Below are 13,586 nucleotides of genomic sequence, written 5' to 3'. Positions count from 1 at the left end.
CCAAGTGAGTTGGAGCCGTCAAACATTTCAAAGAGCACCTAGTATATGAATGTGCCCTGATGGATCGGTAGGGCTAAAGGTACTGTGCATGAAGAATAGAGAGACCAAGGACTTAAGGGTTCAAAACAGGCATTTTGGACTGTAAACTCAGTTCTGTCAAGTGGGTCTGACGGGATTAATATATTAAATGCAGGATTTTAGAATTCCTGCCTCGGCAAGGTGCCACCCTGAAGATGAGGAAACAGCCTAGGAGGGAACAAGCCAGTGATGAAGTTTGGAAACACCTCCGTCTGCTACGCTATCAAAGTGTCACTCTGAGAATTAGATATGAGCTAGAATCTTCCAGAATGAATAAAGGTACATATAAACAGAAATGCCTAGTATAAAAAGATCAGAAGAACCATTCGTAGAATATTTGGAAGTCAGGTGCATGGAGATACTTCAAGAGAATGTCCAAAATCATGAAAATTACATGTATAACAATGCTTGTATTTATTTACAAACTTCTTTCTCCAGAACATCCCTAAGGGTTGCTAGTTAAGGAACAAAGCATTTGCTTTCTAAAGGATATTTGTCCTCCAGTATCTTTTCTCAAGAAGAAAACACTTTCAGAACATATCTACAATCTCCTCTGGCTAGCATTATACAACCTTACTAAATTTTTAAGTTTTACCATCTCGAAAAGTTAATATCTCAGAAATCATTTGAGAAATACTGGTCTAATACTGTAACTGGATTCTCAATGGAACCAAATCACAACCCTCAAGCCCCTATGGAATCAACCGTAAATGGGATTCGGTTGTTAATGTCATTAAAAAAAAAAAAAACTTCCTCTTTTGGTTAATCAAAATTTACCCAAGATAATTATAATGAAGAACAGTGGTCACTGTTAAATCACTTTTTGAATCCTAGGAAAAAGTGTTTAACAAGTCACAGAATTCAAATAACAAATGGTGCGACTTATTATCTAGTTCCAAACACTTCTCATCATATTAAAAATTTTACAGCATAGTAAAGGGAAATTCCTCCTTCCCTCAACTTTAAGCACATAAAATACAAACATCCCGGGCATTCTGACTCTTCTTGTCACCAAGGTTACCAACACTTACACTCTCTGCTGCTTACACCCAGGTAAAATGAAGAAATATATCATACCACACGTTAGGATGCCTTCACAATGCCTGACACACTATGCTATGAAACACTGGAAACCGTTGTGACTTGTTACGCTCCACTGGCTAATAACAGTTGATATGAAAACAGTGAGGTTCCTAAGGGTGAATTTTACTATGTCCAAGGACCAGGCCAAATACCTCATTATGGTCAGTCTCTTTGTCACATCCGTAAGGGGAGCTAGAGAAGAGTAGGATTTAAAATTCCACAATATATCAGGCTGCTGGAGAAACTCCAAAGGCAACAACCTGAAATCTATTAAATGTGATTTGCTTAATTTTTCAGAAAGTCTGTGACAGGGCACTATGCCAAAAACTATTCCACAAAAAACAAAAAAACCTTTCACCATGTAATTGGAAATAATATGTTAACAGAGAGAGGAAATCTGTTTGGAAATAGGAAACAAATGATAGAGGATAATTATTAACCAAAGCTCTAAATGCAAAAATTCAAATGAACAGCATCCCCCCAGAAGTTAAAAAATCATTTAAAGAAGGTCAGCACATCTTTATCTTGTATATTCTCATGCAAAATGGAAAAAAAAAGAGCCACTTAAAAACATACAGAATCCTCTGTAGAATACCTGTGATGAAGCCCTGTAAAAAAGGAGAAAGATGGAAATAGGCCCATCTGATTGGAAAAGATGAAAGTCTGTCCAAACGTGTGCTAGCACAGGTATGAGGAAACTGGCTTTCTCATTGTGGGTAGGAGTGTCTCTATAGAGATATTTGGCAATATCAATCAAAATTACAATTGCATACAACTCTTTGACTCAGCAATTCAATTCCTAGGAATCTATCTCACAGGTATGCTCATATATATGCCATATACAGACAGATATAGTTATTGATGCAAAAATTACACTACAGTGTTACTAAAAGAAAAAGATTAGAAACAACCTAACAACCTGATTGTCCATCAATAGGAACTGGTTAAATAAATTATGATAAATCCAAATACAATGCAGCTGTACAAAAAGAATGAGGATATATTCACTGACTTGGGGTTAAGTGAAAAAAGCAAAATGCCAAAAAAAGAAAAGCAGATTTTTAAGGATACTATTTGTGTTGGAAAGGCGGATGATGTATTTTCACACATCTGTATAGATTGTCCCTGAGAGTATACACAGGAAACTGCTAACACTGGTTGCTTCCAGGCAGAGGAAATGAATGACGGACAACAGGAGGCTCTTTCCTCTAAACACTATTGAGTCATTTGGCTTTCAACGCATATGAATATCTTACCTAAAGAAAAGCATAAATTAACCAAACTTTAGAAGCGGGAAAAGGGTGAAGGGTGAAGATTTCTTGAGCACCAAATCTGACCCAGTAAATAACTGTTCCCATTGTGACCTTTTTAAAACTGCCTCTTTCTTTTCCTCTTTCAATCTAACTTGTTCTTCCCCTGCCACCAAGTCCCCAGTTCATTTTCCTCTCCTTCATTTAGGCTGGACAAGGACATCTGCTGCAACTGCTTAGCCCTGCCGGGCGGACTAAATGCCAATGAGGTTGATGAACTTTGTTCCAGTAATTATCACACAAAATGGGTAACAGACTCAGCTGTAAAAGAAATCTGAGTATTTACAGAAGGACAGATAACTCCACTTATGCAGCAAGAAATGATAATAAGGTGACAGAAGATGGGGAAGCGAAGATTTGAGAGATTCCACTTTAATACTATAAAAAATTCTTCCAAGCCTGACTCTAAACATTCATTCAATGCTGTCTGCTCTGTCCATACCTAAATATTTTATTACCTTTAAAAAAAAAAAAGAGTATCTATGCTATAAAAGTGATTTTCCCACTCTGTAATTTAAAAAACAAACCTGAATTCCCAGCAGGGCTATACAGTGGCTCGGCACCCAGAATACCTAAATTAGGGGTCACCACACCATGGTCACTGCTCATTACTTTCTTAAACTAATGTTTTCTTTTCATTCCCAATATTATGTCACTTATTTGCAAATCCATACATATATTAACATTTCACATGTGAGGATCTTGTCAAGTTTTATATCGTGTACTCAATATTTCTACATTTCAAAAATTCAAACAAAGGCCTAGAGTCTCACCTCCTAAAGCTGAAACATAATTATCTCATAAGACGCCAAAGAGGGGCTTCCCTGTTGGCGCAGTGGTTAAGAATCCGCCTGCCAATGCAGGAGACACGGGTTCGAGTCCTGGTCCAGGAAGATCCCACATCCAGTGGAGCAACTAAGCCCGTACACCACAACTACTGAGCCTGCGCTCTAGAGCCTGCGAGCCACAACTGCTGAGCCTGAGTGCCACAACTACTGAGCCTGCACACCCACAGCCCATACTCTGCAATAAGAGAAGACACCGCAATGAGAAGCCCGTGCACCGCAAGGAAGAGTAGCCCCCGCTCGGCGCAACTAGAGAAAAGCCGCGCGCAGCAACAAAAACCCAATGCAGCCAAAAATAAAATAAATTAATTAAAAAAAATAATAATAAGATGCCAAAGAAACAACCCCTTTTTATCTGGAGTAATGTTTGCTCCTAGATTAACTAGCTCATATCGGATTTCTCCTCCATGCAGTTGTAACTGGGGGAAAAGGCCATGACCAGTCTTGCAGTGCATGGGAACCTGGGTAAGAACTACTGCAAACAGCATATTTCAGACAAAGACTAACTGTATACTCAGATTAACTATATATTCACACTGCAGCCTAACCAACAACCATCACAAGCTCTTTGCATTGAAAGTTCTCAAAAATGACTGAAAACAAGTCTATAGGCTTTGGTTATTCTGAGTTTAAGTAAGCAAATATTAGACCTAACTCATGAGTAGGTGAATAGCTTGTATGAAAATCTCCCTTACTTAGGTCTAAAGTGCTATTCTTACTTCACCCAATCTCTACAATATTGTTTCTTCCATCAGATACAAAAATCCTGCATACCAGTAAAATTCTTTTTAACCAATAACTTTCTAAAATGCCCAATATTCATTAAAAACTAAAAAAAAAAACCAAAAAAGCCTTTTTTTTTCTCAAACTATTAACTTACAATAAAACATACTGATAAAGATTTTCATTTCTTTACAAATAACAAACCAGAAAAACACCTTCAGAATGAGCTTGAGGTTCTTGACCCTCGGGACCACAAATGACAGAAAACTGCCACGTGGGAAAAGACAGGTCTCTGAGCCCTCCACAAAAGGTGATTAATATTTTAAAAGCAGAGGGTGAACATACATGTGAAATGTACATTATGCAGTTAAACAAGCTAAATTGTCAACTTTCGCACTTGGCATAATAACAGGGTAGTTGGAAGGGAATGTAAAAGAAAATACTCAACAGCTTAAAATTAACAATGGGCCCATTTATTCAAGGGAGGATGGTTCTCCCATTTCAGCTTGAGGACTGAAAGTCTCTTTCTGCCCGCCTCTAGGAGGGAAACTCTGCAGCTGGCCTGTCTGGAGAATCACTCAGCTATATTCACAGCTTCACTCAGATTCAAGCAATGGCAAGAAAAGTCTTCGTCTTCACTCTGAACTGAAAACCAACACAGAGAAATACTGACTTTGAGGTGTTCAGATTTCATTCTTCAAGGACCAGTTCAATTAATTTCTCCTGTAGGAAGCGAACCCTCTACCCTTAAACAGATATGAAAGGTCTGTGCCCACTGAAACTGAGAAACACTTATCTGTATCTCTGTCATTCCATCAAATATTGTCTTGTGACAGGTCTTATGACATTGTCTTGTACTGTATTTATTTTTCTCTCCAACGTTTGTACTCCCCAATGCTTTGTCTCTTCTTCAGTGGCTTCTAGGATGTATCCTTTTAATTACTGAATGAATGAATTCACAGCAAAGTGTTTTCACGGCTCTTTCTCTGTTCTATGTAATACTCCTAAACAGGACTCCATACTCCAGGAAATGGTACATTTCTTCTGCTTTTCACATCCAACTAAAATCTTGTCTGACCTGAAAACAAATGATCCTCCACTAACTGTTGAGAATCAAAATCTCTATTATTTGGGTATTAAAATGTCTGACCTCATTTTATCTGCTAAAGAAACACCATAGATGTGTTTATAGAGAATTGGGAGATCACCTTCAGGAAATCCAAATATTGACAGCTAAGGGAAAAATTCTAATATCATACATCAGAAAATAACACAAGCAGAGTATTTCAATTTTAGGATGCTGTACTTAAAATGTTATTCACAAATACACTATCTTTCCTGTAATTCCATCATGAGGGTCAGCAACTTGCCAAAAGTATGGCCTTGAATTGTGCAACAAGTCTCCTATTTCTTCTTATAAAATATATTGGCAAAGACCAACAAACCCACACTGCTACAATAAAACCCATCCTCACATACCATGGCTTCAAGGCAATTCCATAAATACAGGGTCATAAAAAGGCAGCCTGCAAACTCCAGTAGCCAACACACCACTTCAAGGATAGGAAATTGAAGACAATGACATGGGATCAGGCAATTACAGCAATTTGAGGATCTTTTCAAAAAGTTTGCAACAATCACCAATCTTATCTTAGAAACCCACCTACTAAACAAGTATGCAAAACTCATACAAAAGAGACGGGAAACAAAATCTGAGAGTAATGTTAAAATTTTACAGTTTGTATGCTTTACGAAGCAAGTCATAATCCATATATTCCTATGCTGGTAACGAAATCTCAAGAAAACAGAATGTTCAAGTCCCAGCCAATGGCTTATTTATCTCAAATACATTTGATATCACAGAGTTCCAATATTATAAGGGAACGTAAAGAGCCCTTTGGAGTTCAACATAATAATACATGACCAGAGGAAATACTGTATCCTTTTGAACTACATATAGATGCAGGTTCCTAGCGAAGCACAAACCTATAAGTTTATTTTTCTTTATCAATTCCAACACACTGTAAGTAAAAAAATATATAACTGCTATGTTCCCTAAAATTATGGGGGATTTGATGTTTCAGGTCTCCAAATTTTTTCTTTTTAATTTCATATTATTGTAAAAGATAACAACTGAGAGAATACCATGCCAGACCTTGTTAAGAATTACACATACATTATTAAAATAAGAGAATCACTAAATTACATATTTTAAGGCATGCTTTCAGGTTTTAATTGCTTCTTGATACTACTAATTAAATAATCCCAAATATATCCACTGAATATATCCCCAAAATTTTACATAATTACGGCAGAATAAATATAACCAGAGAACTAATTAAGATGAGGTATAACATTAATAATCTTACTACCACAATATAGATTAGTTATTAGGCACCCATCTTTATTAGGCAATGTTTCTGGGCCTGTTTAAACTGAACCACACAAGGGGTTAAAAATAACTAAATGAAAGGCCAACAGCCTAGCTGCACAGTTGCACCAACATTCCCTCTCCTCGCCAATCCAGAATGAATTGCATGCCCCACTGCACAAGGCCCAAAAAGGTCACAGGAGATGGCAGAGACTTTTGTAAGAGAACAGAAATAACTCAGCAGCTTTGTTACCGCAGTCTCTTTTAATCAGTGTGTTCAAAATCCTTTAATTAACACTCTGTCTACACAAGGAAAGCATTTCTTCTGTGCCAGGAGAGGGCACATATGTATGTACACAGCGTTCTGTTGTATCAGCATCACAACATGGAACTCAGATTGTCTGCCAGGAAACTGAAGCACAGAAAACTTTTTTAAAGGTATGGTACCACAACATTTACATACTCCATTTGCACTTCTACAATCAAACAACAAAGTGTGTTGCATGAGGTGTTAATTTGGTTCTGCACTTTTTTTTCAGCAGAAAATGGAAGCATTTAAACCATAATTTTCTTTAGTTCATTATCATAAACTAGGATATTCAAAATTAATGTAAAATAATGTAAACAGAATGCGAAAACAGACAATATTCAAATATTCTTCCTTTCTTCATGATAGCTCTTCAGTAGAAGGCAAAAAGATACTGCCCCCCTCAAACAGGAATAAATCACAAGACACATTTTCACACAGATGCTTTACATTTAAAATTTCATCCAACCAGGCAAAGTCTTAAAACTTTCAGGCTGGATTACATACATGTGTTTCCTTGTAAAATCTGAGTAACTGGAATCAAGATGGAATTTGATAAAGATAACTATTTTAAAAATCCATAGCCAAGAAACAAGGAAAACTTCATTAGTAAACTGGGATTTGAAGTATTTTAATAGAGATACGTAATTGTTACAAACTTATTTTTAATCTTTCAAAATCGAGTTGGATATACATACTGTAAGAAGCAGTATGTATGTGTGTGTGTGTGTATATATATATATATATATATATATATATACACACACACACACACATATATAATTAAATAATAAGTACATATATAATTAAACCAAAAGATAACTCTCTAAATATCTAACTAGAGAAGCAATCTACCTAAATTTATGATAAAGCTTATTGGGGAGGAAGCAGAGCATTAACTGCTTGAAAGCCAGTTCTTCCACACCAGCCATGGGAGCTCACAGCACAGTTCTTTACAATGAGAATAAAACCACTATTTCACAGGTTGGTGTGAGAATTAACTGAGATGAAGTAAAGAACTTGGCAAAAACCCAAAAGTTTGCTGGTAATGCTGTTGGGGGAATCAATTTTTTTATGTATTACATAAAAGTGCAAACTGGCATAACCTATCAAAATTATACATATATAATTATGTATATATGATATCCACTGAAGCATTACTTGTAATAGCAATACTAGCAACAGTATAAATGCCCTTCAATAGGGGATTGCTTAAATAAATTGTACGTCCCTACAAAAGAATTCTATATATCTGTTATTAAAAAAAAAAAAAGAAAAAGAAAAAAACTCTAGTAACAGGGAAAGCTCTCTAAGGTAAATTGTTGAGGAAAAAAGCAATGTGTGGAACAGTGTGTATTAAGATGCTACCATGTAAGTAAAAGGGGAATAGATATTCATATTTATTTGAATATACAAAAAACCCTCTGAAATGTTATGCAAGTAATTAACAGCAATAATTACCTACTGGAGATGAAAGTGAAACAATGCCTGATACCCAGTCAAACCTCAATAAATGAAAGCTATAATTACTCCCTTCATCAGTGTCATTATCATCAAGAAAACATATCATTAAAATATATACACAGAATACATTCAAACTAAATCCATGACGTAAACAGCCAAATCTTAAGCATTCAAAGGCCGACTATCTAGTTGGCCATCCAAGCCCTTCATTTTCTCTTCATAGGTAAGTAGATTTTGGCCATTTTACTGTAGACTAACCCCTCACCAGAGAGCAAGCTGAGGAAATAACACCAAAAACAGTCATTTTATTCAATACTGATCAACAGTTTCTAATAAACAACTTTTGGAGCTGAAAGGGACTGTGAAAATCCCACAGTGCAAACTTCTATTACATATGAAGAAACTAAGGTCCAGAGAACTCCCCAAATTAGCGACAGTTCAAAGATTTGGAGTCTGTCCCCCCCAGTTAAATGCTTTCAATTTTATTATTAAGATGGGGGAAAACAAGCTTAATTGAAATCAATTATCCTTGCTAAATTCCCTCCCCAGCCCATCCTTTACTATACATAACTAAGTTTGCTGAGATCATATTCCATAAGCAATTCTATTAAGTAGAGCGCAGGTCATCCAGAGAATTCAACAACTCGGCCGTAATGTTTCTAGGACTATGCATTGAATGAACATCCACAAAAAAAATCTGTAAAGTTTGCTTACGCTAGAGATTGTCAGAGGCATGTTGAAATCCTTGCCACCTTGTAGCCGGAAACCCCAAGGAGCTGGGCCAACCAAGGACACACTGTAGTTGCTCATGGTTCTAATGGCTCAAAGTCCAATGCCCAAAAATGAAAGAAACTGTGAAAGAAAATTAGATGGTTAACAAAAATGTTTATTTTAAAACCTATTTCATATTTCAACTAAATGATCTTCAGTATTTTGTTTTGGGGGGAAGAGGGGATATGCAAAATAAGTCATATTAACTTCTCATTTCAAAGAAAAGGAATCTATGAGCTAATACATAATCTCTAAACTCATGCCAATTTCCATAGTCTAAAAATTCCATATCAGAGTATATTTCTAGACATTTGATCAGTTTTACAACTTGCTACACTACAATTTGTGGCTTCTTGCATACAAACTTTAATTCAAAGTACTTTACAACACTTCATTTTATACAAAAAAAGAACAAAACTTTATTTCAGGTTTAATTCAAAATGATTTTCCCTGTCCTTCTTCTGCCTGCAGTTAGCAAGAGCCCTTCAATTTCACTTACTTCTAAGTTATCCTAACAAATGAAAAGAGCTACAAATCAGTAGACTCTCATTCATGCTTTCCAAACTCTAAATTCTTTAAAACAAGAAGTTGTTTTTTAGTGCATAAAACTATTCTCTCCAATTATAAACTACAACTTGTATTTCCTCTTCTGGGGACATGTTATTTTCCATGCAAAGAAATTATTTACATTGCCTTCGGACAGGCAATGATGGGCAATACTCTAGCACAATGATATTTCAATCAGAACCTGCTTTCTGTTTTATATACACACCTCATCAGGCAAAGTGGAGTGAGCATTTACCACACAGTGTATAAGTCTGACTAAACATGGTAGGAATAAAAGGTGAATCTTAATGCATGAAAGACTTAGAGCTTTAGAAAAGAACCAGCGCTTCAGTGCTTTCTCTCTTCTGTGTTTTGCTGGAAGTGCGCTCATAATGACTCTCATGGTAGTACTTCTATATAACAAAAAAAAACTAAAGAAAAAAAGTGTGACTCGGAGTTTGGTGTTGGTTGTTATGGTGGTTATGTGTGAGTGGGAGAAACTGGGAGGAATGGAGGTCTTCTAAAATGTAATACTAAGACATCTATTATTTCCCTCTTTAAAAATAATAATGTAACAGATGTGTAATAATTTTAAAACCACATTTTTTTTAAGAAAGCTGTTTCAGACACACTTCCTTGGAAAATCTGTGCTATTGAGCCAAATCATCACCTATTACCTGTCTTAAAATATTATTCCATTTTTTTAACCCATTGAAAATTTCTATTCCATCACATCAAATTAATAGTGGCAGATGTAGATATGCGAATCACTGGGTATATTAAAAGCAAGCAGATTCCATCTTCTCATATGGGGAAAATGAGGCAAAACTTTCAAATAAGTCCAGTTCTTAAAGAAAAATCAGTGAAAATCTGCCCTGCATCTGCCCAGAAACAAAATGGGCTTTTCCACTGGCATAGTAGTTCACTGAACTACTAGCCAATAATACATTACGTCAATACTGATGCAACAAACACTAAAAAGATGAAAAGGCCAAACCAGAGGTCAAGCTATTTGATATATGTGAAAAACAAATAGTAAGGAGGTAATAAGGAGCCACACAGTCTAATTGCTTTCTCACTCTAATAAAAGTTTCAGAGAACTTGTAGAGAAAGACTGGATAATGGCACACAATATAAATCAAAAGTGTGTAAAGCCTACAGATACTTCAGGCAGCCTACCCCTCCTTCTTTTTTAATCTTTAACTTTATGTCAAGAGAAGAATTTGAAAGTTAGGTTCCACTTCCTCTAATCCCAATGTTCCCTACAAGAAAATGTGTTTAATTCATATATCAACCTATGTACCTGCAGCTTCCCTTTACTTGCGAGTTCCCTTCCTGATTTCTCCCATTTGTTATTAAAATCTCTAGCACTGGCAAGGTCACAGCCACACTACAGAACCAGCGTCAGTTCATTTCTAGTGTCGTTTCCCTTCCACTACTCTCCCTTTGCTAGCTTCACATGCCTTAAAATATTCTGAAACCGAAGCAACTGTTAATACTATTGGCCTTTTCCAGGTCTGGTAATATTAGGGCCCAAACTCTTCCTTAAATACCAAGCAGGCAGGAAATATCGAGCAGCCTTTCTGCTTTCAAGCACGTAGAAAATGTTGGCACTTCTGTACCGTGCTGGATTGTCTTTTAGGGGAAAGTCCAAACAATGTCTTCGCTCTAGTACTTAGGCAGGAAGCCTGGCATTTCCCACACTCCTATCCCAGCTTCTTCGGTGGGTGGGAGAAGGGAAAGAACTCATGATGAATTTCTCCGAGAAGGGTCTGAAATTAAAGCTGTATCTTGAGATCCTCTTCTTCCCCAGATTGACCGGTTGTGGAGGTAGAGTGGAAGAACTAAAGCCACGGGCACGGGGTGAAAGTAGCCGACGAGACAGTTTTCCAGCAGAGAGGTTCACGCCTAGCCCTGTTTGCCAAATAAGGTTCCCGAGCCGGCTGCCCCCGAGGCAGGCGGCTTCCAACGTCCCCGTGGTCAGGAAGGCAGACTTCGGAGAGGCTCTGGCGATCACACCCGAGACCTACCCTGCCCAGCGCAGCCACGAATTTTCTTTCCAACGACTGCCCTGTCCATACGCCCTTCCTTTTTCCACTTACTGTCAAACGAACGGGACCACAGTCTTTTAAAAAAAGCCCCACCAAGTACGCGAGCACTAATAAATCTGGCGTTCATGACAGATTTGTTTTTAAACAAGCTCTATTTCTGGACGCACGGAAGTTGTCCCCTAACAGGTTACACAATCCTAAATATTCGGGGGGAAATAAATGCTTCTCAGCAGCGTGAGAGCAAACAAAAAATCAGCACGCCGTTCCCGTTTAGACCCGCTTCCTCCCCACACCCTCAGGAGACTCGCGCAGAACGCGAGTGTCTCGGGACGCCTAGGTGCGTGCCCGGCGACGCCGCCGCTCTCGTCCCAATCCGCCCGAGCTCCAGTGCCAGTCTTCTGGCCTGGGGCCCGCTCCCGCGCCGCCCTTTCCCGGACGCTTCTCTTCCCACGCCGCTCTCCCACCTCCGCTGATCGGCGTCCGGCAAACACCTGAGCAGCCACCCGGAGCGAGGCGCGCCCCCTCCTCTCCACTACCTGGGCTTCCCTCCACGCGCTCTGCGTACGGCGACCCCTTCTTTCCCTCCTCCCTACCGGGGATCCGAGACGCGCATCGCCGGCGGGGGGCCACTCACCTCGGGTCCGGCGCGGCGATACCTCCGGCTCAGACGAGCGCTGACAAGTGACTCGCGGTGTGTACGCCGTCCCCACGGCCCCCGGGAATTTCCGCCTCCTGGCTCCCCAACCCCCACAGGCCCCGCCCCCGAGCCAAGGCTCGCCCCCTCCTCCCCGGCCACGCCCCCAGGCCGAGCAGGGCTGGGGTTCACGCCTAGCCCTGTTTGCCAAATAAGGTTCCCGAGCCGGCTGCCCCCGAGGCAGGCGGCTTCCAACGTCCCCGTGGTCAGGAAGGCAGACTTCGGAGAGGCTCTGGCGATCACACCCGAGACCTACCCTGCCCAGCGCAGCCACGAATTTTCTTTCCAACGACTGCCCTGTCCATACGCCCTTCCTTTTTCCACTTACTGTCAAACGAACGGGACCACAGTCTTTTAAAAAAAGCCCCACCAAGTACGCGAGCACTAATAAATCTGGCGTTCATGACAGATTTGTTTTTAAACAAGCTCTATTTCTGGACGCACGGAAGTTGTCCCCTAACAGGTTACACAATCCTAAATATTCGGGGGGAAATAAATGCTTCTCAGCAGCGTGAGAGCAAACAAAAAATCAGCACGCCGTTCCCGTTTAGACCCGCTTCCTCCCCACACCCTCAGGAGACTCGCGCAGAACGCGAGTGTCTCGGGACGCCTAGGTGCGTGCCCGGCGACGCCGCCGCTCTCGTCCCAATCCGCCCGAGCTCCAGTGCCAGTCTTCTGGCCTGGGGCCCGCTCCCGCGCCGCCCTTTCCCGGACGCTTCTCTTCCCACGCCGCTCTCCCACCTCCGCTGATCGGCGTCCGGCAAACACCTGAGCAGCCACCCGGAGCGAGGCGCGCCCCCTCCTCTCCACTACCTGGGCTTCCCTCCACGCGCTCTGCGTACGGCGACCCCTTCTTTCCCTCCTCCCTACCGGGGATCCGAGACGCGCATCGCCGGCGGGGGGCCACTCACCTCGGGTCCGGCGCGGCGATACCTCCGGCTCAGACGAGCGCTGACAAGTGACTCGCGGTGTGTACGCCGTCCCCACGGCCCCCGGGAATTTCCGCCTCCTGGCTCCCCAACCCCCACAGGCCCCGCCCCCGAGCCAAGGCTCGCCCCCTCCTCCCCGGCCACGCCCCCAGGCCGAGCAGGGCTGGGAGGCGCTGGGAGAAGGGTGCTGCGGAACCTAGCGAGCAGGCTTGCTGCGGCGAGCTGAAGCCGCTGCCGTTAAACAATGGCACTACAGACTTTCGGTGGCAGTAGTCTTAGGGGGTTTTGAGCAGTACCTGGCAAAAGTCCGCTCCCCCTGCCTGTTTTATAGTGGATGCATTTCTCTCTAAAGAAAGTTTGAATTGGCGAGCAGTTGCTTTGGCTAAAATAGGAGAGGGCTTTGGATGAATTCCT

At 40.6% G+C, this 13,586-nt stretch overlaps 1 protein-coding gene across 5 annotated transcripts in view; it reads right to left on the bottom strand.

Annotated features, from left to right (window-relative positions):
* PDLIM5 (PDZ and LIM domain 5) overlaps positions 1-13,213 on the bottom strand; it is a 223,469-nt gene extending 210,256 nt beyond the window's left edge. The window contains exons 1-2 of one of the 5 annotated variants that reach the window (XR_456946.1): positions 13,155-13,210; positions 8,896-9,033 (exon numbers count right to left, since the gene is read on the bottom strand). Coding sequence is in view for 4 of the 5 variants with exons in the window: in XM_007450029.1 (XP_007450091.1) it covers positions 8,896-8,991 (96 nt within the window). In the remaining variant the exon portion in view is untranslated. Of the gene's footprint in view, positions 1-8,895; positions 9,034-12,183; positions 12,260-13,154 lie in introns of those variants that run through there. The other 4 variants (XM_007450029.1, XM_007450027.1, XM_007450028.1 and 1 more) reach the window with 4 other exon arrangements.
* Between the last annotated feature and the right edge of the window lie 373 nt (positions 13,214-13,586).

This window comes from Lipotes vexillifer, unplaced genomic scaffold, assembly GCF_000442215.2.
Source record: "Lipotes vexillifer unplaced genomic scaffold, Lipotes_vexillifer_v1.1 scaffold178, whole genome shotgun sequence".
NCBI lineage: Eukaryota > Metazoa > Chordata > Mammalia > Artiodactyla > Lipotidae > Lipotes > Lipotes vexillifer.
The sequence above is the reverse complement of the archived record's forward strand: the minus strand, read 5'-3'. Positions and strand labels throughout refer to the sequence as shown.